Source organism: Eptesicus fuscus, chromosome 15 (genome assembly GCF_027574615.1).
Source record: "Eptesicus fuscus isolate TK198812 chromosome 15, DD_ASM_mEF_20220401, whole genome shotgun sequence".
Taxonomy (NCBI): Eukaryota; Metazoa; Chordata; class Mammalia; order Chiroptera; family Vespertilionidae; genus Eptesicus; species Eptesicus fuscus.
This window is the reverse complement of record NC_072487.1, coordinates 63,559,544-63,584,113: the sequence shown is the minus strand read 5'-3', so window position 1 is coordinate 63,584,113 and position 24,570 is coordinate 63,559,544. Positions and strand designations below refer to the sequence as shown.

Sequence of the window (24,570 nt, the reverse complement as noted above, 5' to 3'; positions counted from 1 at the left end):
GGCTCAGAGAGGTCGAGGACATTTGAGCTGACTCTCGATGAGAAAGAGAGAAGTTGCCAGACGAAAGGGGGAAAGGGGTTTCCACAGGAGGAAACAAAAGCATGTGTAAAGACCAAGCGAAGAACAAGCGAGAGCCTGGAGATCCAGGCCTCCTCTGTCTGTGGCCACGAACACCCGAGCTGCCTTCAGGCCTGTTCCCCATTTGCCACACACAGGTATTTCCCATTCTGCAAACCTAGGAGGGTCTGCTCTTCCTTACCAACAACTGATTATGATTTGTGCTGACCCCAAATCACCCACTGCTGTCTTAATAATGTTCCCCAGGGACAAAAACGTGGTTTCCTGGGGGACTTACTAGATAAAGGAGCATAGACTCTGCCCCCACTAAACTCCTTTGTGCCTCCTGGCCCTAAAACCAGCCTGTAATCTCCCAGAGACAGGCCACTGACTCATCATACCATCACATATTATAAAAAATATAATCGTACCAATAGTACCTATAATTTTTAAAATTGTGGCTACTATTTATTGAGTTCACATTACATGCTGCATACTTTACATGCACTATCTCAATCAGGGCTCACAACAACACTGTCACATAAGTAGACATATTACCATTCCATGTTACAGTTAAAGAAACAGGCACAGAGCAATTAGATAACTTGGTCCCTGGTAGTGTATCCAGTAAGTGGTAGAGCAGGGAACAGAACTCAGCCCATTATGTCCTCAGTCCCCAGAGAACTAAAGCCTAGGAGAAATGAATGAGGTTCCGTTAACAACCATAAAATTCCAGAGACAAGGACACCTCCCTGTATAATAAGGCTGACGTGTGGGGAACGAAAAGGGGAGAGTCTGGAGTAGGGGACTGAGCCCACTGGGAGCTCTCCAGGGTGCTGAACCGCCTCTGCCAAAGTACTCTGGCTCTGAGTGCCTGCTTCTTCCTGGCACCTCTGCCAAACCTAATCCTCACCTTCCGATTCCCATGCTCAGCAGAGCCACTAACAGAATAGAGTGAATAGAAATGGGAGTACATCTGGGAGACAAACAGTTATCTTTTAGAAGTACTGAGCTCAAAGGGACAACAGGACATCTAATTAGAACTAGCTTACAAAGGATTAGAAATACCGGAATGGGCATGAAGAGAAGTCAAAGCAAGAAGTGCAAATTCATGAATCACAGAGAAATGGAGAAAGGGTGAGTGCATTATTTGAGTGGTTACTGAGAGAGAAAACCAAAGGGCAAGGGTCAGAAAGGGAGGGGGACTCCTTCCTAGCTGTCCTAGACAGTGGGTACCAGGAACAAACAACTAAACTCCAATGTTACATCCAAAGGAGTTCAGAGTGGATAGAATGTTGTTGTCTATAACTGTGAATCTGTGAATAAATAACCACCACAACTCCTCAACCTCCCTCCAAAGAAGAACAAGAAATGACAACATATTCAAGGGAAAGATAGAAATTAGCCTGCCATAAGGTGACATGATTCAGGTTAATCAAGGTCATACCTACTTTACTTGAAGTAATCATTATAAATTTGAGATGGCACTCAGAAAGACCCTGAGCCTCTCATGGGCCTTTCAGACCACAGAAACTCAAGGCTTACACCATGGGACATTTATGAATACATCTCTCCCCCTGCTGGTAACAGAAATATTAGAAAAGCACCTTTATTCTCCAGCTCCATTCCCACCTCTGCTCTCCTACACTCCTTACATAACAGCTATAGTCTTCTAGTAACTCAGTCTTTCACTCAGTAGACGTTATTATGCATCAACTCAATGGTAGGCACTGGGGACTCAGAGAAGAATAAGGCACAGTCCCTGTCTTTAGGATGTGGACTTGTAAATAAATCACAATGCATAGTGGCAAATGCTCCAGCACATGAGGGGCATGAAGCAGGATGTGAGTTACTCCTCTGGGGGAAAAGATGTGATTTGGTAGAAATTTGTTGAGCTGGAATTTGCTAAGCCCAGAGCCAGGAAGATAGTCTCTGGTGGAGAAGTCAGCCTAGGAGTAAAGGCATGAGAGCACGAGGGAACATGATTAGAAGTCTCTCCAGGGCAGGAACAACATCTTAATTCTCTTTGTATTCCAAGTGCCTTGCCAAGAACATAGGGGTATGGTGGGTGTTGGCAAGTAATAGATACTGGAGAAATGAATGGCATGTGGTTTGGTGTGGAGGGAATAAAGCAAGACTATGGGGTCTTATAACAGAAAGGGAACCAAATGGAACAAGAATCTATAAGCCTCACAACAAATCTTAATGTGAAACTGCTCAGGCATACAGCAGATATGTGCAGGCTCTGGTCATCAATTTCTCCAGCCCAGGGCTTAATGCCTCTGCAGGTGAATGAGGCAATTCATTCCTTATAAAGGAATTGTACACCCTTCGATGTGGGCCAGTTCAAGGACGATGGACTAGTTCACAGCTAGAGCTACCCCTTCTGTTCAGAATTTTAAAAGAAATTATTTTAAAAGCAATAACAACCAAATAAGATGGAGCAGGGGTGAGAATATGAGCATCCTTATCAAACTTTGGAGTCTCCTTTTGTTTCCCATGTTGAACTACATTGTCAAGTTCCAAATCTCCTCATTTTTCACAGCTTAACACAGCCAATAGCTGTGGCAAAAGTCACTGCTTTCCCTTGCTCCTTGTGATGGGATGTTATGTCTCTACTAAGTATTTAAGTAATACCTTTTAATTTACTTAGTGACCTCAGGACAAACTGATTTATGGCCCAGCTCAGTGGGCAATGACAGCTGGCATTTCCCTGATGGCCACATAATTGGGCAATTGCATTAAGTGTATATCACCCTTTAGATCAGCTAACGTGGTCTATTAAGGCAAAGCCAGCCCACTCATGGCTTGCAGTCAGCTTCCACAGCCCACAGGTTTTTAAGCACTCTGGTACCAGTTTAAACGCCTTTGTATTTTCACAGTGTTATAAACCTGGTGCTTTCCTGGTGCATCCTGAAGAAATTGAACCAGCAAAGTTAGCCTTGGGAAAACCTGTATCCTATTGCAAATAATGTAAGTACAAATATTATAGAATTAAAAATCAGGAGACCTAAGATTCTAGTCCTAATTAATTAGTTCACCCACTCAACAAACATTAATTGAATGCCTATTATGTGCTGGCTACTGGACTAGGTGCTGAGATATAACAAAACAACTACCATCACACTTGCCAAGTGCTTACTATGTGCCAGCCATGATTCTAATCACTTCAAAGGTATACAGTCACTTAAAACTGCTAACAACCTTAGGGGTAAGTACAATTTTCATGCCCATTTTATAGAGGAGAATATAGAGGCACAGAGAAGTAAAGCAAACTGCTTCAGTTTTCAGCCTCATAAGGGGCACTGGCAGCTCCATTGGCCAGATGTGGGAGGAAAGACCTCATAAGGGCAAGTCTTCCTATACTTTAAATCTGAGTGGCAGTCACACATGCAAAAGTTATTCCTAACTGGGTAGGAAAACAAGATAAAATTCTGAATTTGGTTCAGCTAATATCAGCCTGGATTTCACAGTCAAAGGATTAGAAGAAATCTTCACAAGTCAATGTTCTTATTCTCTTCTAAAGAATTCTAGTAAAAGAGATACCATAAAGCTATCTTTGAAACCCATTCTACCATGCATAATCTTTTTAAAATACTACATTCAATCTATAATTATGCCATTTTCATTCCTAGCACCGAACTGAATAAAGAAAAGTTAAAGAAATGCTAGCCAAAGGAAATCAGGAAAAATTATTGGAGACCTCAAAATAAATCACCAGAATGAAGTTAAAAGACTAGTGGAAGACAGTCTTTGGGCTTGGGAGGAAAATAGACGACTAACCTCTAAAACTTTAAAAATATTAGGGACTTTTTAGAATAGTGTGTCAAGCAAACCGCCTTAAAGCCTTAGTTATAACCTATCAGCTATCCAGGACAATAGTCATAAGTGGGTTCTCCAAAGGAAGGCAAAAACTAACACTTATTAGATGCCTACTGTATATCAGTAGCTTCCACGCTCACTATTTCATTTACCAGTAATCTCCAGGTACCACTGTGGATATACTGTATTCATCCATTTTTACAGATGAGGAGAACAAAGCCCAGAGTTCATTTACACTGCATTGTGCTAAGTGTTGGGTGTGCAATAATGAACACAAGAGGCATAATACTAACATAATAAACATTATAGTAATAAACTAGAGGCCCAGTGCATGAAATTCGTGCATGGGGTTGGGGGGGTGTCCCTCAGCCCAGCCTGCACCATCTCCAATCTGGGACCCGATCCCACGGGCCTAAATGGGCAGTTGGACATCCCTCTCACAATCCAGGACTGCTGGCTCCCAACCGTTCGCCTGCCTGCCTGATTGCCCCTAACTGCTTTTGCCTGCCAGCCTGATCACCCCCTAACCACTCCCCTCCCAGCCTGATCGATGCCTAACTGCTCCCCTGCTGGCCCAATTGCCCCTAACTGCCCTCCCCTGCCAGCCTGGTCACCCCTAACTGCCCTCCCTTGCCAGCCTGGTCGCCCCTAACTGCCCTCCCGCCAGCCTGATTGCCCCTAACTGTCCTCCCCTGCAGGCCTAGTTGCCCCCAACTATCCTCCCCTGCAAGCCTGGTCGCTCCCAACTCCCCTCCCCTGCAGGCCTGGTCCCTCCCAACTGCCCTCCCTGCAGGCCTTGTCCCTCCTAACGGCCCTCCCCTGCAGGCCTGGTTGCCCCTAACTGCCCTCCTCTGCTGGCCCGGTCACCCCTAATTGCCCTCCCCTGCCGACCTGGTCGCCCCTAACTGCTCTCCCTTGCAGACCTGGTCCTCCCCAATTGCCCTCCTCTGCCAGCCCGGTCACCTCTAACTGCCCTCCCCTGCTGGCCATCTTGTGACGGCCATCTTGTGTCCACATGGGGGCAGCCATCTTTGACCACATGGGGGTGGCCATCTTGTGTGTTGGAGTGATGGTCAATTTGCATATTACCTCTTTATTAGATAGGATAATAATCATGAGAGTCATGGTTCCTGCTTTCATGGGACTTAAAAGTCTAGTTGGGAGTGATGGACACTTCAAAACTTATTACAAAAATAATCATGAGTGACCCAGCTTGAGGGGACTTGGGAGTGCACCCCTGAGAGCTGAAGAATAAGGAGACAAAGGAGGAGAGGGGAGGTGGTGAGAGAAAGGAAGACCATGTCCTGTCTGCAGGCAGGGGAGATGGCAACAGAGGTCCGGAGATGAGGACATTCGGTTATGTGCCTGAGATAACACCATTTTAAGTGATCAGGTGGGGGTTTGAATCCCGTGCTTTCTGAGTGCAGAATTCATTCATGTTCTCATCTCTGCCATACAATGTGACCAGCTTCAAATCTAAGGTGGCCACTCCACAAAGAGGGTCTAATTTCCCAAGATGATGCTCAATGTTTCCCAATCTCATCTGATCATAAGAATAGCCCAAGGGAGCTTGTTTAAAAAAAATAAATAAGTCACCAGGTCCCACCACTACTGAGAAATCAAATTTTAGCAAATGCCCTAGGTGATTCTTGTGATCAGGCAAGCTTGGGAGATGCTAAGTAAAGGCTTCAGGAAACCTAAAACCCAATACACAGGAGCTTACTTTTAACTGCCAGCTCCTGGATATTTTTAAGAAACAGGCAGAGCTCCTTGAAGTAACTTAGCCTTCCAAGAAGAAAAGGAATTGGGGGGGGGGGGGGGAGGGGGGGATAAAAATCCTCTAGAGATCAGTCAGTCAGTCAGTCAAATTAAAATGCTCCCCTTCCTTTCTTCCAGATTTCCTATGGATTTTTACTGTCTCTTATTTTGGATTAAGTAATGTCTTCTCAGTATGGATTATGTGACTTCTGTCAAAACAAAACCCATTCCCACACCTGAAGGCTCAGTAACATGCTACTGATTCAGAGTCATCGCTAATTTTTTTTTTTTTCAGAGTCATCGCTAATTAAGGAGCTGAGTAGAGTAACAAAAGCAGCAGGTTAATAAGAAACTACAAGCTGCAGCTTTCATCTGGGAGAGGTTACGGATTTATTAGAGTCCAAACACTTAGGTTCAAATCCCAGACCTACCACTCACTAGATGAAACATGGACAAGTTAATGAACCTCTCTGAGCCTCGCTTTCCCCAACGGCAAAGGGAGCTAATAATACCCCCTCTGCAGAGTTATTTCTGAGCCATAAGTGAGATAATAGAGGTGGTGGCCTAATGCTATCAGGCCCTTAACAAGTGTGTTAATAAATAAAACAAGAGTGAATTTATAGCCCAACAAGAGGAGTGTGCTAACATGGAACCAACAGCTAATAAGATATATGAAATTAATATAAAAGATTCACAGGCACAAAGCACTGATTCTACGCCATGTTATGGAAAAACTGGCCCTCCCCAGGATACAATGGATGCAGTTCTCTTGATATGATGTTTGAAAATGTGGGAATGGGAGGGAGTTTAATGTGCCAATTTTTGTTCATAGGCAGTAGATCTCCTGGGAGCTAGAAGAACTGAACCCAGTTTTCAAAAAGTAGAGATTGAGTGTCGAGGTGACACCAGCTCAAAGGCTGGGGAACAGGGGGAGCAGAGTGGTGGTGTGGGGTTGTGGTGAGTCATTAATAATAATAATGGCATACAATTTAGAAAGTGCTTTAAATGGAGAAGTTTGATAAAGGGTATGGGGAAGACATCAGGGAAGGACACAAATCACCAAGCCAGAGTTCAGGGTCATGCAGAGAGCAATATTGAACTGAGAAGCTGAGACCATCCAAAGATGCAGACTGGACTAGCCACGTGAGAGTTGTTAGATGAATGAGGTCAGGCCTAAGGGTGCCAGATACCTAGCTTGCAGCCATAACAGGTCCTCCTCCGAAAGGCCACAAAATCTTTAAGAGGCACTACTGATTATCAGATGTTCATGCAATAGGTAAAACTTGACAATCAGTGAAGCTCTACTGATTTCCTCAGTAAGAATACCTGCTGGGTCACTCATGACTATTTTTGTAATAAGTTTTGAAGTGTCCATCACTCCCAACTAAACTCTAAGTCCCATGAAAGCAGGATCACTGAGTAGTATGTCATCAAGACTTGAGTTCAGACCTTGGTTTTGCATGACCCTGAGCAAGTTCCTTTCTTTGTTTGGAAAACAGGGATAATATTTTTCATTTCAAAGGTCTGCAAGGATTCAATGAGATAATGTGTGAAAAATAGCTAATATAGAGAAAGCACTGGATGCTGTTTGCATCTGCCACTCAAAAACAAACAAAAAGTAGACTTTTGTTTTTATTGTGGTCAATCCAACTCCTTTGTTGGGTGTAGAACTTAGAAAGTTGGTTGACAATTTGTTTATGTGGGAAAATAAACTCTGAAGCTAAAGGCCGATTTGCATTTGCATTGGTTTATAAATCTGCCAAATATCCCTGCTGTGGAATCGGGAATCGAGGCATCATGGGAAGAGGCAATAAAGGTTTATGTTAGTAATGGCTTTAAATGTAAAAAAAACAAGGTACTTTATCCCTCACCTTCTCCTGACAAGCCAAGTCTCTAATTCCCAATCCTTCCTCTCTACAACAGCTCTCAGAGAGAAGCATTCCAAATGTTAAGTCCTACTTTTGAAGAGAATTAAATGCACAGTATGAATCCTAGGATTTTTATCCTATGGAAGTTTTCACACAAGTGCACAGAGAAATATTCAAGGACATGGTCACTGCAGCTTTATAGAGTGGCAAAACACTATAACCAGTTAAATGCTATCAGTGGGCCCCCAGTTAAGTAAGTGCTAGACACTTACTACAGAATGTTACGCAGCCCTAAAGAAAGGATGCAGTAAGTCACTATACACTGATATAAATCAATAGCTAAGTTACTTGTTAAATGAAATCAAAGGTGCAGAGTAGAGTGTATCACCTGAAAGCATTAGGTAAATAAAAAGTGCTGTGTACACTAGTTCGCCTGTGTAGACATAGCTCTGGAAACACACCAAGAGACTGCTCATCGTGGTTGCCTCTGAGGAAGTGAACTGAAGGTAGAATGAGTGAGATACATATTATTCAGTGTTTATACTTTCATTATGTAGATTTTTATCATGTACATGTTAATAAATTTTCAGTCAAGTAAAATTGAGATACATAGCAATAATAAAGAGAATAGTGCCTAGAGTAATAATAATAGTCACAATGTATTGGATACCTATTACGTACTACTTATCTCTCAATCACCGTCTAGGGCTGGGGTTACTATCCACCGTTATTCAGCTGAGGAAACTGAGGCTCCAAGTTTGGACGAGTTATTTAATTTAAATCCACACAGCTAGCAAGGAGCAGAGCCTGGATTTGAACCCGGTTTTGACAAACTCCAAATCCTTTTTCCACACTTCACTGTGGCAGATCACAGGCTGTTCCCCAAAATCCTTCTCTTCCTCTTCCTGGACACAACAGTAGATGACATTTCCCAGTCCCCCTTGCAGTGATAAAGACTCCCTCCTTGACCAAATTCCAATCAGGCTCCTCTAAACCCTCTCCCCCTAGGTCTCAACCTTTGCACTTCCATATTGGTCTCTGCATTGCCCAGTTTTAGCAAGAATCCTGCTTAATATTAGCAAGAACCTCCCCAATATCTAATCCCCCTCGATATGTAATCAGACTCCTCATCTCCCACCCTGCTTATCACCTCCCTGGCCTGTTTTCAGCAAGAACCCTATCAAATTGGTTTAGCCAGGGTTCCCCTTTACCCCTATGTTTCCTCTTAGGATTTTTCCACCCACTGACCCACCCTGCTCCCTGGCTCTAAATCCCCACTTGTTCTTGGAGTGGAGCCCACTTTCATGCCCAGGTCTCTTTCTCCTATTACAACAGCTCCTGAATAAAATGCTTTTGCCACTCCTGTCCACTCAGGTTTCCTCTGTGCCATGTGTCTCAGCTCCCCCCAGTGGAATGTGGGCAGAAATGCTCTGTGCCGCCTGCAGGACTCAGAGAAACCTCCCATGTGTGCACCTCCTCACGCCTTCCTTGCCTGCTGCCTGGCTGCTGATGCAGAGACTCCGAGGGATGGCAGAGCCACAAAAGGAAAGACCCCAAGTCCCCAAACGATACCCCACCAAACTAACTCCACCCAGGCTGTTCACAAGGGCGAGTCTGCCATTATGTTGAGCCCTTACATGTTGTGTCTCCTTGTCACACAGTTCAGCCTAGTTTAACAAATACACACAGTGAACAAAGAAAACAGATCCTGAGAAGCACAAAATCCCTTGGTGTTCAACAGTGTCACTGAGCTTGGGGATACAGTGAGGACTGAGAGAGTCTCTCTCTGTGCCTCGGGAAACTGCCCGAGTATCTAAGCCCTGTCTCTGTGGTCACATCAGACACATTCCAGAGCAAGTCTGTTCACTATTGGTCAGCGAGGGTGTCAGGAAAGAAGACAAGCGAGGCTGGGGTGAGGAGTGGGGGGGAGGGGTGGTCACTCTCCCAGGTGAGGGCAAGTGAGAGCCCCCTGCTGCAGGTGAGGCCAGCGCAGGCACCTGTCCTCCATTCTTCCAGGTCCCTGCATGAGCACCTGCTCTAGGGCAGGCACTAGACACACAACACACAAACACACACACACACACACACACACACACACACACACACAGAACCCCATCACTGACATCAAACTGCTCAGGGTTTGGTACCCCTACAAATCACTGTCCCCCATGAAAAGCAATATGTACAGAGGGATGGACCAAGTGCCATGAGGACGAAGAGGAAGAAGCCACTGCTTCTGTGCGGAGGGCGAGGCTTCATGGTGAGGCTCATAACTGACTGGATTTTGAAGTGGGGCAGAGAAGCAGAGGAGAGGGGAGGCGGACAAGAGGGAAAGGATTGAGAGGGTGAAGGTCAGGACTGCCCTGTATGTAGCATGTGCAGCACCCCGCCAGGACCAGGGGCAGACAGATGAGCTTCTGCCTTCGGGGAGTGTTCACTCTAAACTGGCACAGGCTGCTGACCTCCACACCATTCATCCTTTGCACAACAATCAGTCATGGTTTGTCTCCTAGAGAGAACAGAGTGCACAGGGGAGGCAGTGTGGTGCAGGGAAGGAGCAGGCACTGCAAGGGCGGACCCAGGGTTCAGATGCTAGTTCCACCTCGATGGCCAGTGTCCCAGGCACTCGGCTTCCTCACCTACAGAATGCACAGCACCTTCTCCACAAGCACTAAGTAAGAAAAAAATGCAAAAGCTCCTAACCTGTGTGCCTGGTTTAGCTGGGACCCCCTGATGGTTTGTTCCCTTCCCTCCCCCTTGGAGGAGGTCCATGCATGTGAGTGGCCTCTTTGTGCTTTTGTTTCCACACTGTCTGAATATGATTTAACTCTGCATCTTCCTCCTCAATGAAGTTGAAATATATCATTGGTTATGTAATGGCCCATCAAGCAATGAGGCCTTTATTAAATAGCAGCGTGATACCCAGGCAATGAGAATGCCAATAGCCCACAAATCTCTCCCCACTGCTTTGGTGAGGACAGCTTTCAGCTCCCCCTGGGCCTCCATCTCTTTCTGCCTGGAAGGAGGCTAAGGGAAGGCGGTACCATGACCTGAAGGGCCACATTAGGTGGCTGGAAGACAGAGTCTCCTCCCTCATAAGAAAGTAGGAGAGCGATCCCTGGAGAGAAGAGACACCAGGAGCCAATTCTCTCCCCAGCACTGCCAACCTGCCTGGCAACATGGGACAAGGAGACTGCACTTGACTTGGCATCACCGAAGACCTGGGTTTGAGTCCTTCGGTCAGTCCCGGCCCTGGGTACCTCATCTGTAAGGTAGAGCTAATGACATAAACACCACTTGCATCAGAGGGATGCTGGAAGGTTCCCCTGCCAGAAGCTGGAAATTGACCAGGAAGCCACTGTCTTTGCCCTCAGGGTTTTCTCTACTTCCAATTAACCACCCAACCCCTAAACACACCTTCCACACCACAGCCAGAGGGTTCTGTCCAATATACAAATGTGATTTTTGTTACACACACACACCTATTCAAAACCTTCCAATGGCTCCCCCAACCTATCAGCCTTGGCTCCTGCCTACCTCTCAGGTCCAATCATTCATGGCTCTCCCTTCCTCAAATTCTGTATTCCAGCCAGATAAATGTTTGCAGTCCCCCCAATTCCTTGTGCCCTAGCATGCCAACATGCTGATCCCTGTCTGAATACTTGTCCTGTTTCTACCCCTTGGAAACCTTGCTCACCCCTCTCTTCCATCCAGACTCAGCTGAGAGGCCCCTGCTATAGGAGGCCCTAACTGAGCCAGAATCTGAGTCAGCTACTCTCCATCTCTCTTTAACACTGCTCTTCCTCCACTAGAGCGTGATAACTAGACAGTGAGCTCCCTGATTCACTCTTGGGGTCATTTCTTTGTTTGCCCTGTGCTCAGTGGAGTCCATGGCACAAAATGAGAGTTCAGGAAATGCCTGAGGAATGAATAAAAAAATCATTCAGCCAATATCTGTCAAAAGCTTATTATATAAGATGCCAGGCATTGTGCATTGGAGTGTAAGGATTCAATAATAAACAAGACAAATGTGGCTCTTGCACTAGTTGAATTTAAAATTTGATGGGAAAGAGGCCGGCTGGGGTGGTTCAGTGGTTGAGCGAGGACCTATGAACCAGAACGTCATAGTTCGATTCCCAGTCAGGGCACAAGCCTGGGTTGCGGGCTCAATCCCCAGTGTGGGGTGTGCAGGAGGCAGCTGATCAACGATTCTCTCTCATCATTGATGTTTCTATCTCTCTCCCTCTCCCTCTCTGAAATCAATAAAAAAAATTTTTAAAAAATAAAATAAAGAAAAAAATTTAAACTATAACAGGGAAAGAAAGAAAATTAAACAAGCTATAACAATAAAGCTGATTCATGCTATGATAACAGAGACCTAAAGACACAGGAAGGTGTAGGCAAGAGGAGAGAGCATCCAGTCTTATTAAAAGTATAAACACCTCTCCAATCTGTAACTCAGCTACCTCACTTATTCAGAGAGTAGCTGGAATCTAAAAGAAGGTTTAGAGGCTACTTGACAGCCAAATATGTCAAAAGATGATGCTCCTTACTCATTTCTCACACACACACAAGCCTTTGACCTTGTCTTGCCTCCCTCTGTCTCCCACCACAGTGTATACACACTGCTAGTAGAACTCAGCATCTCACATTAGAATCACCAGCTATGTCTACCCCGCTAGCCTGGGGCCTGCAAGGCCACCACATCTGGCTTTTTAGGTCATGCAGAAGGGTGCCATGATGCTGTCCACAGACAGACATCTTTAATGTTTTGAACACTTTTCATATTTTATAATTATATTTTTTACTCTACTACAAATGGATTATTCATAACAAATATTAGTACTATGTAATTTTACATATTATCATAATGAAAGTACTTGTTGATTTAAGCAGGGAATTCAGAAATATTCTGGTTGGGTAAATAAATATCAGATGATTTGGGCAATTTTGTATTTATGATGAGAATTTTCTGGCACACGGTAGTCAAGTGTCTATTTTAACAAGACAATATATATGTTCTCCTTTGACAAACTGGATTACCAAAAGACTTTGTTGGTCCAGTAACATCTAAAATAGATCATGTTTCTAAATAAGATCTGCTATTACATCTGATGTATAATTGGTGAGTTCCTTTAACTTTTTCTTAAAAATCCTTCATTGTATTAGTACACTAGATAAATGTGAAGTTTCATATTGGGGTTCAATCATCTGATGTTTACTATGCCAGAATATTTCTGAATTCCAAGTTTAACATCAATAAGAACTTCATTCTACCATGTAAATATTATTCAATAGCTAGTATTCATTTCTCACTAATAATTCATTTGCTATAACAAATCTGTTTTGAGTATAAATAATATATCGACTAATTTAATATTTTTCTCCTTAAGGAGCAGGGGCACCTTTTTCTAATTCACACAAAAGGACAGTATGGGATAGAAGTGGCCCTGGTTCAAGACAGGGATGGCGTCTGATTATGTCTTTACTAACAGTGCCTTGCACAGGGCTTGGGGCACAGTAGACATTCAGCATATATTTGTTGAATAATGAAGACCTTTCAAAGCCTCAGAACTTAAGATCATATCTGCATGCTTTAGTCACCATATTTTCCAGAAATACTTCTGCACATTCTAATGGAATAGTGCTGCATAAACTCTTCAAACAACAATCCTTAGTGACCAGCTGACACTTATTAAACTGTCACCCAAGAGGGACCATTTGCCCCTCCCTTTATTCCCTGCACACAGCCCTTTTTCCGAGAAAAAAATGTCTTAGGAGTAAGAAGTTTTCACAGTTAGAACATACCATTAGAGGAACATCATTGCAACCTACCTAGAGAGTCATAAAGTTTCGTAATTTCAAAGAAAATGTCATAAAAATCCAGTAAGAGGATAAGGATTTGTGTAGGTAGTTTCACACAGAGCCTAAGATTCCTTAAGAAAGTAACAAGTGCACAGGCTAAAGAAAGCTATGTTGTCATGGAAAGTAAACCCGGCCAAAACCCAAAGATTACAAACAGCTGGCTCTCTATTTCTGGCTTGAACTCTGCAATGCCAAAGATAGGATGAGTTTGCTGCCTGGAATATATGAAGTAAGTCTAAAGAAGCTTAGGGCCAGATGTAATAAAAAAAATTCAATCGAGTCTTTATGTACCAGGACTTGACATGATTATATCTTTTTAGGCTGGCAACAAACAACTCCATGAGGTCTGATTACTGGTATATGATGTCCATCTATATATATAAAAGCCTAAGCAACTGTCCAACCATTTGACCAGTAGCCATGATGGGCACTGACCACCAGGGGACAGATGCTCAATGCACAGTCATGGAAACATGGAGCAGACTGATGAATCTCAGAGGGAAGTGGGGAAGGGGGAAGGTGAGAAGAGATTAACCAAAGATCTTATATGCATACTATAGGCCCAGTGCATGGATTTGTGCACCGGTGGAGTCCCTCGGCCTGGCCTGTGGGGATCAGACCAAAACCAGCAGTCTGACATCCCCCAAAGGGTCCCAGATTGTGAAAGGGTACAGGCCAGGCCAAGGGACCCCACCGGTGCATGAATCCATGCACTGGGCCTCTAGTTATATAGGTAAAGAAACTGAGGCTCACAATAAAATTGGCCTAATGTTAAATTGGCTACAAATCCCAAGCTTTTATCCACCACGCTATACTGCATTTCAGGTGGTAGAAAGAATTATATGGAGCCCTCATAAGAAGCATAAACTTTATTCTTTAGGCAAATATTCAAGTTAACCCCCACAAAAACAAAACAAATAACTGTTACAGCTGCCACTACTTTATGCCACCAGGACAAGATTCCATTAGACACAGGTAACCAAGGAGCCCATCTACACTGATAAAAGAGAAAGATGCAAATTGGAAGTACCTTCATGACACCCACCAGCCAATCAGGAGTGAGTATGCAAATTAACCCAACAAAGATGGCAGGTTGATTTGCCATGGTGACGACACAGGCGTTCCACACCTCCCCAGCTGCTCCGGGCCTCTGGGCAGCATGGGAAGTGGGAAGGCGGGAAGGCGGCTCTGGGCTGGAGCAAAGGCGGTGCCAGCAGCCAGGGGAAGGAAGACCCATTCTTGCACGAATCTTTGTGCATCGGGCCTACAGTCTATAATAATAAAAGGGTAATGTGCTAATTAGACCAGACATAATTTAAGACATCCTTCCTGACAATAGTGCAATGCAGAATTAACAGGGTGCACTGGACTAATTTGAGTTTCTAAGCATATTTGCAATTACAACCTAGAAGACAAGAATTCTTCAATGATGAGAACTGGGTAAGCAGGTAGCATTTTTTCAACAGCTTTATTGAAATACTAGAGGCCCAGTGCACAACATTTGTGCACTGCGGGGGGGGGGGGTCCCTCAGTCCGGGACCCACTCAAGGGTTGTCCGCCTGCCACAGGGAGTGGGCCTAAGCTGGGAGGTGGACATCCCCCGAGGGGTCCTTAGTGCTGCCACAGAGGCAGGAGAGGCTGCCACCACCGCCGCTGCGCTCACCAGCCATGCCCAGCTTCTGGCTGAGTGGTGCTCTCCCTGCATTGAGCGTCTGCCCCCTGGTGGTCAGTGTGCATCATAGTAACCGGTTGTTCCACCGTTCGGTCGATTTGCATATTAGGGTTTTATTATATAGGATACTTCACATACCAGACAATACACTATTGAAAGTGTACAGTTCAATGGTTTTTAGTATAGCTACAGAGTAGTCCCTGGCACGATATTCAGATTCTCCTCTTACCCCCTCAGGGGAGGACAGCACAGCCCAGCCCCCCTGAAGTTAGCCATGCTTTGATGAATAAGATGTGAGCAGTCACTTCTGGATAGAAGTCTTAAAAGCCACAATTTCCCATTCCCTCCCTCTCCTTCTCCCTCCCTCTCCACTCTCCCACATGCCCCCTTCCCTCAGTGACTTATTGTGATGAGCTGGAAGCGTGGGTCTCTGAATAACCAAGATGGATGAGAACCCCGTCTCCCACTACCACCCTCAACCCACACTGAACCCTTAAGTGTGAGCAAGCAATAAACTTTTGTTGTGAAGCCACTAATATTTTGTGGTTGCTTGTTACCATAGCCCAATTTAGTTATGCTGATACATACAGGAATTAGAAAAAAATCTGAAAAGAAACATACCAAACTGTAATACTGGTGTTGCCTCCAAAAAGAAATGGTGGGGGAGAAGGGAGGGGAACAGAGAGTGGGGAGCAGGGATTTTTGGTTTTTATTTTATATACTTGTGAACTGTATATGTTTTTATAAGCACATATTGTTTTGGAAAACTGAACAAAGGAATTTGTAAATAACCTCAGACATCCAGAAAGTTTTCCAATGTTGCTTTCTTAAATTCCAACAATTCATAGTTCCAACACAAAGAGAAATAAAATCTCCCTACCAGCATAAAGAGCAAATATGGAAGCTGGCCTTCATAAGAGTCCTAGGCAGAGGACTGAAGGAATTCCTAGAAAAGTAACACTACACCTGGGGATGATGGCATGGGCGGGGGGGGGGGGGGGGGGGGGGGGAACTGTCCTCTTCTCCCAGCTCCATTAAGGATGAGAAGGCTTTATTCAGATGACACAGAAGCAGATGAGAGAAGAGAAGGCACCATCAGAAATGCCTGCTAAGGGTTTAAGAGGCATTTATAAAAATTACTAGACAATGGTTCAAACACACTCAGGGAAACAAATGTGTACACAAACAGCAGCTGAGGCAGCAAGGCACGAGGTGATGTGATGCAGGAGAGGTGTCAGCCCATCTGGAACAGAGAAACATGGTCACTGTCCTCATGGTTTGGAGTCTCTGAAACAAAGAGCTCACACGGCAATACGTAGATCTCGGGACAGGGTTTGTGCATCAGGCCTCTACACCTTTACAACAAAGGTCCCTCTATCAAATCTCTCATCCACATTAGCCGGTGTCCATGGCACCACTGTGCGCATATACACAACCTACATCTCCAGGGAGGGCAGCTCACAATGACAGTGGCATCTGTTCTCTGAGGCGCCTTCTCCCTAAGGTTTTCTTTAATGAGTGTGTCAAAACCACAAAAGAATATATAGGAGATGAAGAGAGAGGCTCACATGATTGGAAGTGGACCATGCAATTTTGTAAATATTTCTTGATCATCTACCATGAGCCAGAAACCATCCCTCTCTTTCATGTTGTAACTTCAGTGGTGACCCTGTAAACATGATTTTCCTATTCTACAATGAACTTACATCTTATCTCCAAGTTCACAGAGCTAACATATGCGATTTTTCCTTTCAAACAAATTTTAAGGTTATGGGCACAGTTGAATTAGACCTGACCAGAGTGAACATGGCTAAAACGGAATCATCAGTTGGCGTGGTTCACTTGGGACTGAGAGTGGGCAAGGGAAGCCCGGGCTGCATGTGGCAAGAACCTGTGATCACATCCAGGCAGAAGCGCGAGCTTCTTGGTACAGCCTTTCAGTGTCCTCTGTGATCCGGCTCCTTCTCCCTCCCTCTCCACGCTCCCACATGCCCCCTAAGCTGCCAGCGTCCCATCCTACATATAAAACCTGATCTGTACTCCTTGCTTTTGTTCCTGCTCTGTATGAAATGCCCTTTACCCACTCAACTCCCAGACTAGATTGTAACAGTCTGGGGTATGTCTGTCCCTGGACTAGATTGCACTGGGCACTGCTGGAGGGCATGGAACGAATCCCAGTCACATCTGTATCTGCAACCCCTAAGCCAGGTCTGCAGACAGAGAGCCAGAAGGGAGCAGGGGGGAAAGACATAACTGACAGCTGGCTTCAAATGAAATACCTGTTTCAAATACTGGCTCTGCCACTTACCAGCTGTGTGGCCTTAGATAAGTTAACCTCTGTGCACTTCAACTTCCTCCTCTGTAAGAGGGAGACAATCAGGCATTTACTATATTGGGGTGTTGGGAGAATGAAATCATTATATGCATGTAAAACGCTCAGAAAAGTGTCTGACAGGGTAAGAGCTATATAAGGGTTTGTTATAGTTGTTGTTAAATGAACGTGGAATGAAGAAAAGTAAAGGAGGGAGAGAGATTGTGCCCTGTAGCAGAGCAAATGTGGGAATTCACATGCTGACTGGGTGCTGCCCTGCTAAGGGGACTGTGTCATGTAGCCCCTCACTATGCACTCAAAAGAGGAGACAGAACTTTCACCCTGGTTGGTATTTATGACCTTATTTCCTGCCTGGGCTACCCACCCACCACCTGCCAAAGCCGGCCAGCTGGGCACCCTCAAATCCTGCAGCAGAAGCACAGTATGTCATGCAAGGCACACTGGCTCAATTCCTTGCATGGCAGCCTCCAGTAGATGTTCCTGCTGCTAGAAAGTCAGTGCTGAGCGTTAGAGATGATCTTGTCCAACATCGCCCTGTAACAGATGGGACACCGAGGCCTGGAGAGTTCCTGGGCTGGCATAACAAATATAACTTTGTTAGGACCTGGTTTACATACAGGTTACTTGTCATGAAGTCAACTTTGTAGCCGGTAGTAAGAATGCCATAATCCGGGTTTAAAGCTGGAAGAAACTTTAAAGCTTACCTAGTCTGGCACTTTTCAAACTCCACATTCTAGGTTCAGAGGAGATATGGGCTCCTTTGCAAGTATTTCATTCAATCATTTGGTGAGTATTCATTGAACACCCTCAATGTGCTGGGCACTAGGGACATGAGTCAGACACCACCCGTCCTCAGAATCTCACTGACTAATAGGAGACAATGGCATTAAGTAAATAATCATATATCTAATAGTAAAATCTTACTGTGAGTGAATTATGGTATAAAATATACTAGAACGAGCATCCCTACTCACACTGGGGAAAACAGGGCGGTTACCAGTAGTGCCCTGGAAAGTGCCCACCCCACTGGCTTCACCAGTGTTAAAGGTCTCAGGTAGAATAACACCACCATTATGTGGTTGGAGCAGTAGAGAGACTAGGAACCACTGAACCAGTTCAACCCACCTCCATCCAACTGATAGGCAAACTGAGGCCTAAAACATTGAATGCACTTGCCAAGACATCACAGCCAATTAATGGAAGAAACGTAAAATTCTGTAGTGACTCACATAGCCTTCCAAAAAAAGACCAAATCCCACAGTGTGGCACACTATCTGATCCTTGCCATTTCTCCAACCTCATCTCTCACTACTGTGCCACCCACTCAATATCCAGCCATACTGAACCCCAAATACACCTCTGCTTTGCCCAAATACTCCCTCTACCAGGGATCGGAGTCGACAGTCCTTAAATAACGCCTACTCCTTTTCAGCACTCAGCTCCCATCTCTCTCCTCCAGGAAGCCCGCCCTGAGTGGCCCTCCTCCACCTCCCACAACACATACAACTTTACATAGAGTGAGAGAAACACTTATCACATGACATATTCATTTATTCAATAAAGTTTTATTGAGCACCTTCTATGTGCCAAGCAGCTGAGGTAAATAAAATAAAACACCTGCCCTCATAGAGCTTACATTCTAATGAGGGAAACAGATAATAAACAAACAGTACATAATACAGTGTCAGGTAGAGTTTAGTGCTATGGAAAATAAATGAATAAAGAGGGATCAGCACGCAAGGCCTGTCTGAGGAAGTGGCATTTGATCAGAGATCTGAAGTGACAGAGTCAGACATACACCTAATTGGGAAAAGAGGGTTTCAGGAAGCAGAAGCAAAGACCCTGTGATTGCTGCAGTGGTTTCTTCACTGTGTTTTATCCCTTGCTGAACTTTAAGATCCCTGAGGGCAAGAATATCTTACATCTTAAGCATCTTTGATCTGTAGGGCCCAGCATCCACCATGAACACTTATGGAATGAGAGAACGAACCTGGGTTGGCATGAACGAACCTTTTTTTGGAAGGCCTGCTGATTTCTGAGTCCATCTGGCTCTGGCTCTCAAGATCTAGCCAGCTACACATCTCTCTCCCACGGGGCTAAGCTACGCATAGGCCCTGCTTGGGCCAATCAGCTTGCCTGGCACTGTGGCCTGGTTTCAGTTCGTGGATTCTCTCTCCATCAGGACTCTGGCACTGATGAGTTCTCTAATTTTATCTTGTTCTGGTCCTTAGATCTCTGGGGTGAACCTGGGACCCTGTCCAGATCCGGGAGTCCTCCCTCACTTTCTCCAGGTGTCCTAGGCTTGAAACTCCTCCCCTCAATCCCAAGCCCCAAGGCTGAGGACCCTGACACCTGGAGTTATTCCCCAATGGCTAACATCTACTTACCTGGAAGTCTGCCCTGCCTGATTCTTAACTTCCCTCCACATTACATGACTCCTTCCTGCTGGGACATCAAACCTGTGACCTCATCAATCCTTTCTGTGGCCGTCTCTATGCATGCTCCAACTTCATAACTGTTCCTGGACATCCACCACAGCCACGGCTCAGGGCTAAGTCCCGGAGTCCTCAAGCTGCCTGTGGCAGATCCTGTCCCATCAGCAGGCCATGTGGGCCTAAGTCTCCAGACTCGACTACCCTAAATCACAATCCTCACACACATGAAAGCAAGTTAAATAGTCTTAGGAGCTGCAAATAAAGTCAAATGACTTTATCCACTAAGCCAACTGCAACAGACATGTCTGGATGTCATTGGTGCTTCATCCCAGCCTCCACGGGGTCAAAAATGGGTTCAGGAACAAATAATCCATTCCTTCATTCACCCTTTCATCTACCACTGACTGAAACCTGCTGCATGCCAAGCCCTGGAACATAAAATACAGTGCCTACACTGAGGAGGATGAGGAGGATGGCGGCGGTGGTGGTGGTGGTGGGGATGGTCATAATGGTGATGGAGGAAGAGAGAGAGTATGGTATTTATTGCACACTTGTGCTATGCTACAATATTCTAATACCTACAAAACTGTGAGATAGTTATTATTAGCCTCACTTTACAGAGGACGAAATAGGCTTAAAAGGTAAAGCAACTTGCTCAAGGTCACATGGCTAAGCAGCGGGGTATGGTGAGAACCCGGGTCTGTCTGCCTACAAAGTACAAACTGTTCCACTGCGCAAAAGTCACACAGTAAGGGCCACACAAATACAACTTGAATGAAAAAGCGAAAGAGAGAGGGTCCCAGGTCTCCGGGACTCACAAGCTAGTGGAGGAGCCAGACATACAAACAAATATCTACAAAGTCGGGGGACAGGAGCTGAGCGCTGGGGACGAGAGCTGTAGGGGAGCCAGAGGCAGGGGCGGCTAACGGGCCTGGGCGCTGACAGCCTCCGGGAGTGACTGGAGAGCGGCGCCCGCCCCCGGCCCGGGCCGCCGGCTCCCGCGGGCTCGTCCCGCCCACCCCCGCCCCCGGCCCACGCGCGCGGCCGCCTCACCTCCTTCCACTGGAGCTGACGGATGCTGATCTTCAGAGCGTCCAGCGAGGTCCTGGCCTTGGAGCTGTCCACGGTGACTGGCCGCAGGGAGTAGTACCCGTCCGACCGGCGGCCCGGGCTCCGCCTGCCGCTTCGGCCCTTGCTCCGGGGCTTCCCGAGCGGCCCGAGGCCCCGCGCGGGCGCCGGCTTCGGCCTGCACCCGGGCGGCGTGGACGGCGACCGCCGGAGGAGACGGGCGTCGCCCTCCTCGGCCGCACGGGGCTGCGCCGGGGCCCCGGCCGAGGCCCGCTCCTCCCTCGCCTTGCGCTCCGGCTCCCCGGACGCGCCAGGGTCCACGCGGACTGGCCCCGCCGCCGCCGCCTCCTCCCACCCGGCCGCCAGCTCCCTCTCGGAGCCGCCCTGCTGCATGGCGCTCAGGGCCGGTGCCAGCGCCACTGCCACCGCCGCCGCCGCCGCTCTGCCGCCCGGGGCCGCGACCAAACTGCCGCCGCCGCCGCCGCCGCCGCTGCCACGCTCTCCCCGCCCGAGCCCGTTGCCATGATCGCTCAGGCTCCGGTTGACAGGGGCAGTCGACGCCTGTGGACGGCGCGTGGGGAGGGACAATCGCCGCCGTCCTGGCCTCTTCGACCTCACAGGCGGCGGTACCACGTGACCAGGCCGGTCACAGAGGCGGCAGCGGCCATCTTGGAAGAGGGCAAAGCGGGAATGGGGGAGCGGGGGGCAGGGAAAGGGCGGAGCGGCGCGCGCCCGCCTGCCCGCCCAGGGCGCAGAGCTCAGAGAGACTGGAGGTGACATGCAGGGTAGAAAAGTGTTGGGCACCAGTGCGGCTCCTGGGCCTGGGCCTGGGGAGCAGAGACAAAGCTCCCCAACAAGAGGCCCCACCCCCCACCCACGCCCTGGTCTGCAGGAGGAGGCATAGCCTCTCCCATTGTGAGGAACTGCACCATCAGCCCGATGATGGACGTGACAAGTCCAGGCCCTGAGGCAGCAGCTTTCCGTGTGAAGACACACCTGCTGCTCCTGGGAGAGCCCCCATCCAGAGAAGGGGAGCCCCCTTTCCTGGGGTCGGAGAGCTCCCAATGAGATGCGGAAGCCAGGGAGAAGCCCTACAGATTCCCTCTCAAGTTGAGGACATTCACCACTATCGGGTTTTGTGGTAAAATAAACAACAAAAAGTTATCATTTGAACCATTTTTAGGTGTACAGTTCAATAGCATTAAGTACACTCACATCGCTGAGCAACAGCCATCACCAACATCCAGTTCCAGAACTTTTTCTTCTTAAATTGAAACCCTATACCCATTAAACCCTAACTCCTCATTCTCCATCCCCCAGCTCCTGGCAATCGCTGCCCTGCTTTCTGTCTATGAATTTGACCCCTGTAGCAACCTCATGTCAGTGGAATCGTACAGTGTTTGTCCTTCTGTGACCAGCTTATGTCACCCAGCATAATGCCTTCACAGTCCATCCATGCTGTAGCATGTCTCACAACTTCTTCCCGTTTTAAGGTTGAATAATGTCCGTTGTAGCTATCCACCACCTGTCTCCGTCCATCGTCAAAGGATAGTTGGCTTGTTTCCACCTGTTGGCTATTGTGACTAATGCTGCTATAAACACGGGTGCACAAGTACCTTTCCAGGTCCCTGCTTTCAATTCTTTTGGGCTGTCAGGTGTTTTTAAAGCCAATCCAGGGGAGGGCTTTATTTCAGTGTGTAAGTACCGTCAGCTGATCACCTACCTGCACCTGAGTTACCAGGAGGGCTTATTTAGAATGTAGGCCCCTGAACGCCAGGAGCGCCAGAGACTTTGATGAAGAACATCTGCGTGGGCGGGAAGCCTGCATGTTAAACTAGCTCCTCTGCTGATTTTAAGGCAGCCACAGTCCAAAACCACTGCCCTACATATTGTACTCCGAGGCCTCTGGAGAACCTTGGCGCTGTCCATGGTACCAAAGAGAAGCTCTCACAGCACCCCAATCTCTCTCCAAATCCTATCCAACCTGTCCCCCCAAATCCTATCTCTCCTCCTAGTATTTCTGGTCTCAGCAAGGGGCACCATCTTCATTCAGGCACCCATGTTTGAAAGTTGCAAAGTTTTAACTCATCCTCTCCCCGGCCTTCCAAAAACCAGTCCGTTTCCAAGCCTTATAGATTTTACATGAAAATGTCTTTTGTATCTTTCCTCTCTTGTGCATTCTTATAATCATTGTCCCAATTTAAGCGTTTAGCCTGGGTCATTGTACCAGACTCCTCATGGGTCTCCCTGACTCCACATCCCTATTCATTCTCTGCACGGTAGCCAGACCAGCCACTCTCCTGCTTAGGAACCTCCCCTATCCCACTACCTACAGATTAACCTTTTGCACTCGGATGTCGAGTGTGACTCGACACGGTTAGCATCGGTAGCAGGAATCAAGAAAAAAGCAAGGGAGTGCAAAGGGTTAAGTCCAAGCATGTTAATTTTCCTAACCCTTCCTGGTTGGCACGCTCTGAAATCACCCTTCTCTCCTGCCTCCATCCCTTTGGGCACTCCCTGGACTTCCTCTCCCTTTGTGTCTCTACCTGGGAAACTCCTATGTCAGACCCCACTCGGATGTCTCCTTGGTCAAGCTTCCCTCAGTCCCCAAAGGCAGAAATAGTTACTGCCTCTACCCTTCTACTGACATGCACCATAACCTCCCACCATGGCCTGTCTCCTGAAATCATCTTAGCCTCCTCCATTAGTCTGGAAAGGAATATGTCTGTTTCGATTAATCTCCATAGCCTCATTTCCAGGGGCTAGAACAAAGGTTGCCTCGTAAAGTAGTATGAATTCACAACTTAGTGAGGTGTCTCCCACTTCATTTGTCAAACCTGCATAGGCCATTTCATGTAAAGATACTCGTGTTGGCCTTATATCTAATACATCTTCTGCCTCGAGGCCTTGGCACTCGCCCGTTCCTCTGCCTGGGACACTCTTTCGATAAGTCTCTGCCCACTTCTTCAGCACCCAGTGTAAATAACACATCTATAGAGATACCTCTGATCTCTCAATCTAAATCAGACCTCTTCAGATGAAATAATGATACAAGAGGGATCATAAGGCAGTATACAATTAAGTGCCAAATAAAGCAAAGAGTTAAAAACTAGGGCTTCACCCTAACTGGTTTGGCTCAGTGGGTAGAGCATCGGCCTGTGGACTGAAGGGTCCCAGGTTCGATTCCGGTCAAGGGCATGCACCTTGGTTGCAGGCACATCCCCAGTAGGGGGTGTGCAGGAGGCAGCTGATTGATGTTTCTCTCTCATCGATGTTTCTAACTCTCTATCCCTCTCCATTCCTCTCTGTAAAAAAAATAAATAAAATATAGTTTTTAAAAAATAAAATAAAAACTAGGGCTTCAAGGAATGAAGAATTTACTGTGGATCAGAATGCTAGATAAGACTTCCCATGAGAGATAGAATATAAACTGATGGAGTAAGACTCAGGAAGATAGAAGGTAGGCGAGGTGGTCATTCCGGAGGCTGTGGGCAGAGCTGCCATACAGAATCATGCAAGTGAACCACAAGGCCTCACAAGAGCGGATATCCAACTTGTGTCCTGCCTACCAAGACTCACCCATCAAGGCTTTGTCTGCCCAAAGTGGGCACCTTTGCTGATTGGTTCAAAGGATCCTAGGGCTAGTGGTGGCCCTGTGTTGAGGGGAAGGTGAGGAAAAGGCTCAGTGCACAT

The 24,570-nt window shown here is 46.7% G+C and overlaps 1 protein-coding gene and 1 long non-coding RNA gene across 2 annotated transcripts in view; one reads left to right on the top strand and one right to left on the bottom strand.

Annotated features, from left to right (window-relative positions):
* TTLL11 (tubulin tyrosine ligase like 11) overlaps positions 1-21,670 on the bottom strand; it is a 183,152-nt gene extending 161,482 nt beyond the window's left edge. The window contains exon 1 of the mRNA XM_054727447.1: positions 20,863-21,670. Coding sequence (XP_054583422.1) covers positions 20,863-21,657 — 795 coding nt within the window. The 5' untranslated portion in view covers positions 21,658-21,670. The remainder of the gene's footprint in view (positions 1-20,862) is intronic.
* Positions 820-9,335, top strand: LOC114235354 (uncharacterized). Its single transcript, XR_003621540.2, has 3 exons — positions 820-1,194; positions 2,940-3,030; positions 8,880-9,335. It is a non-coding gene; the product is annotated as an uncharacterized LOC114235354 (long non-coding RNA).
* Positions 21,671-24,570: the final 2,900 nt, after the last annotated feature.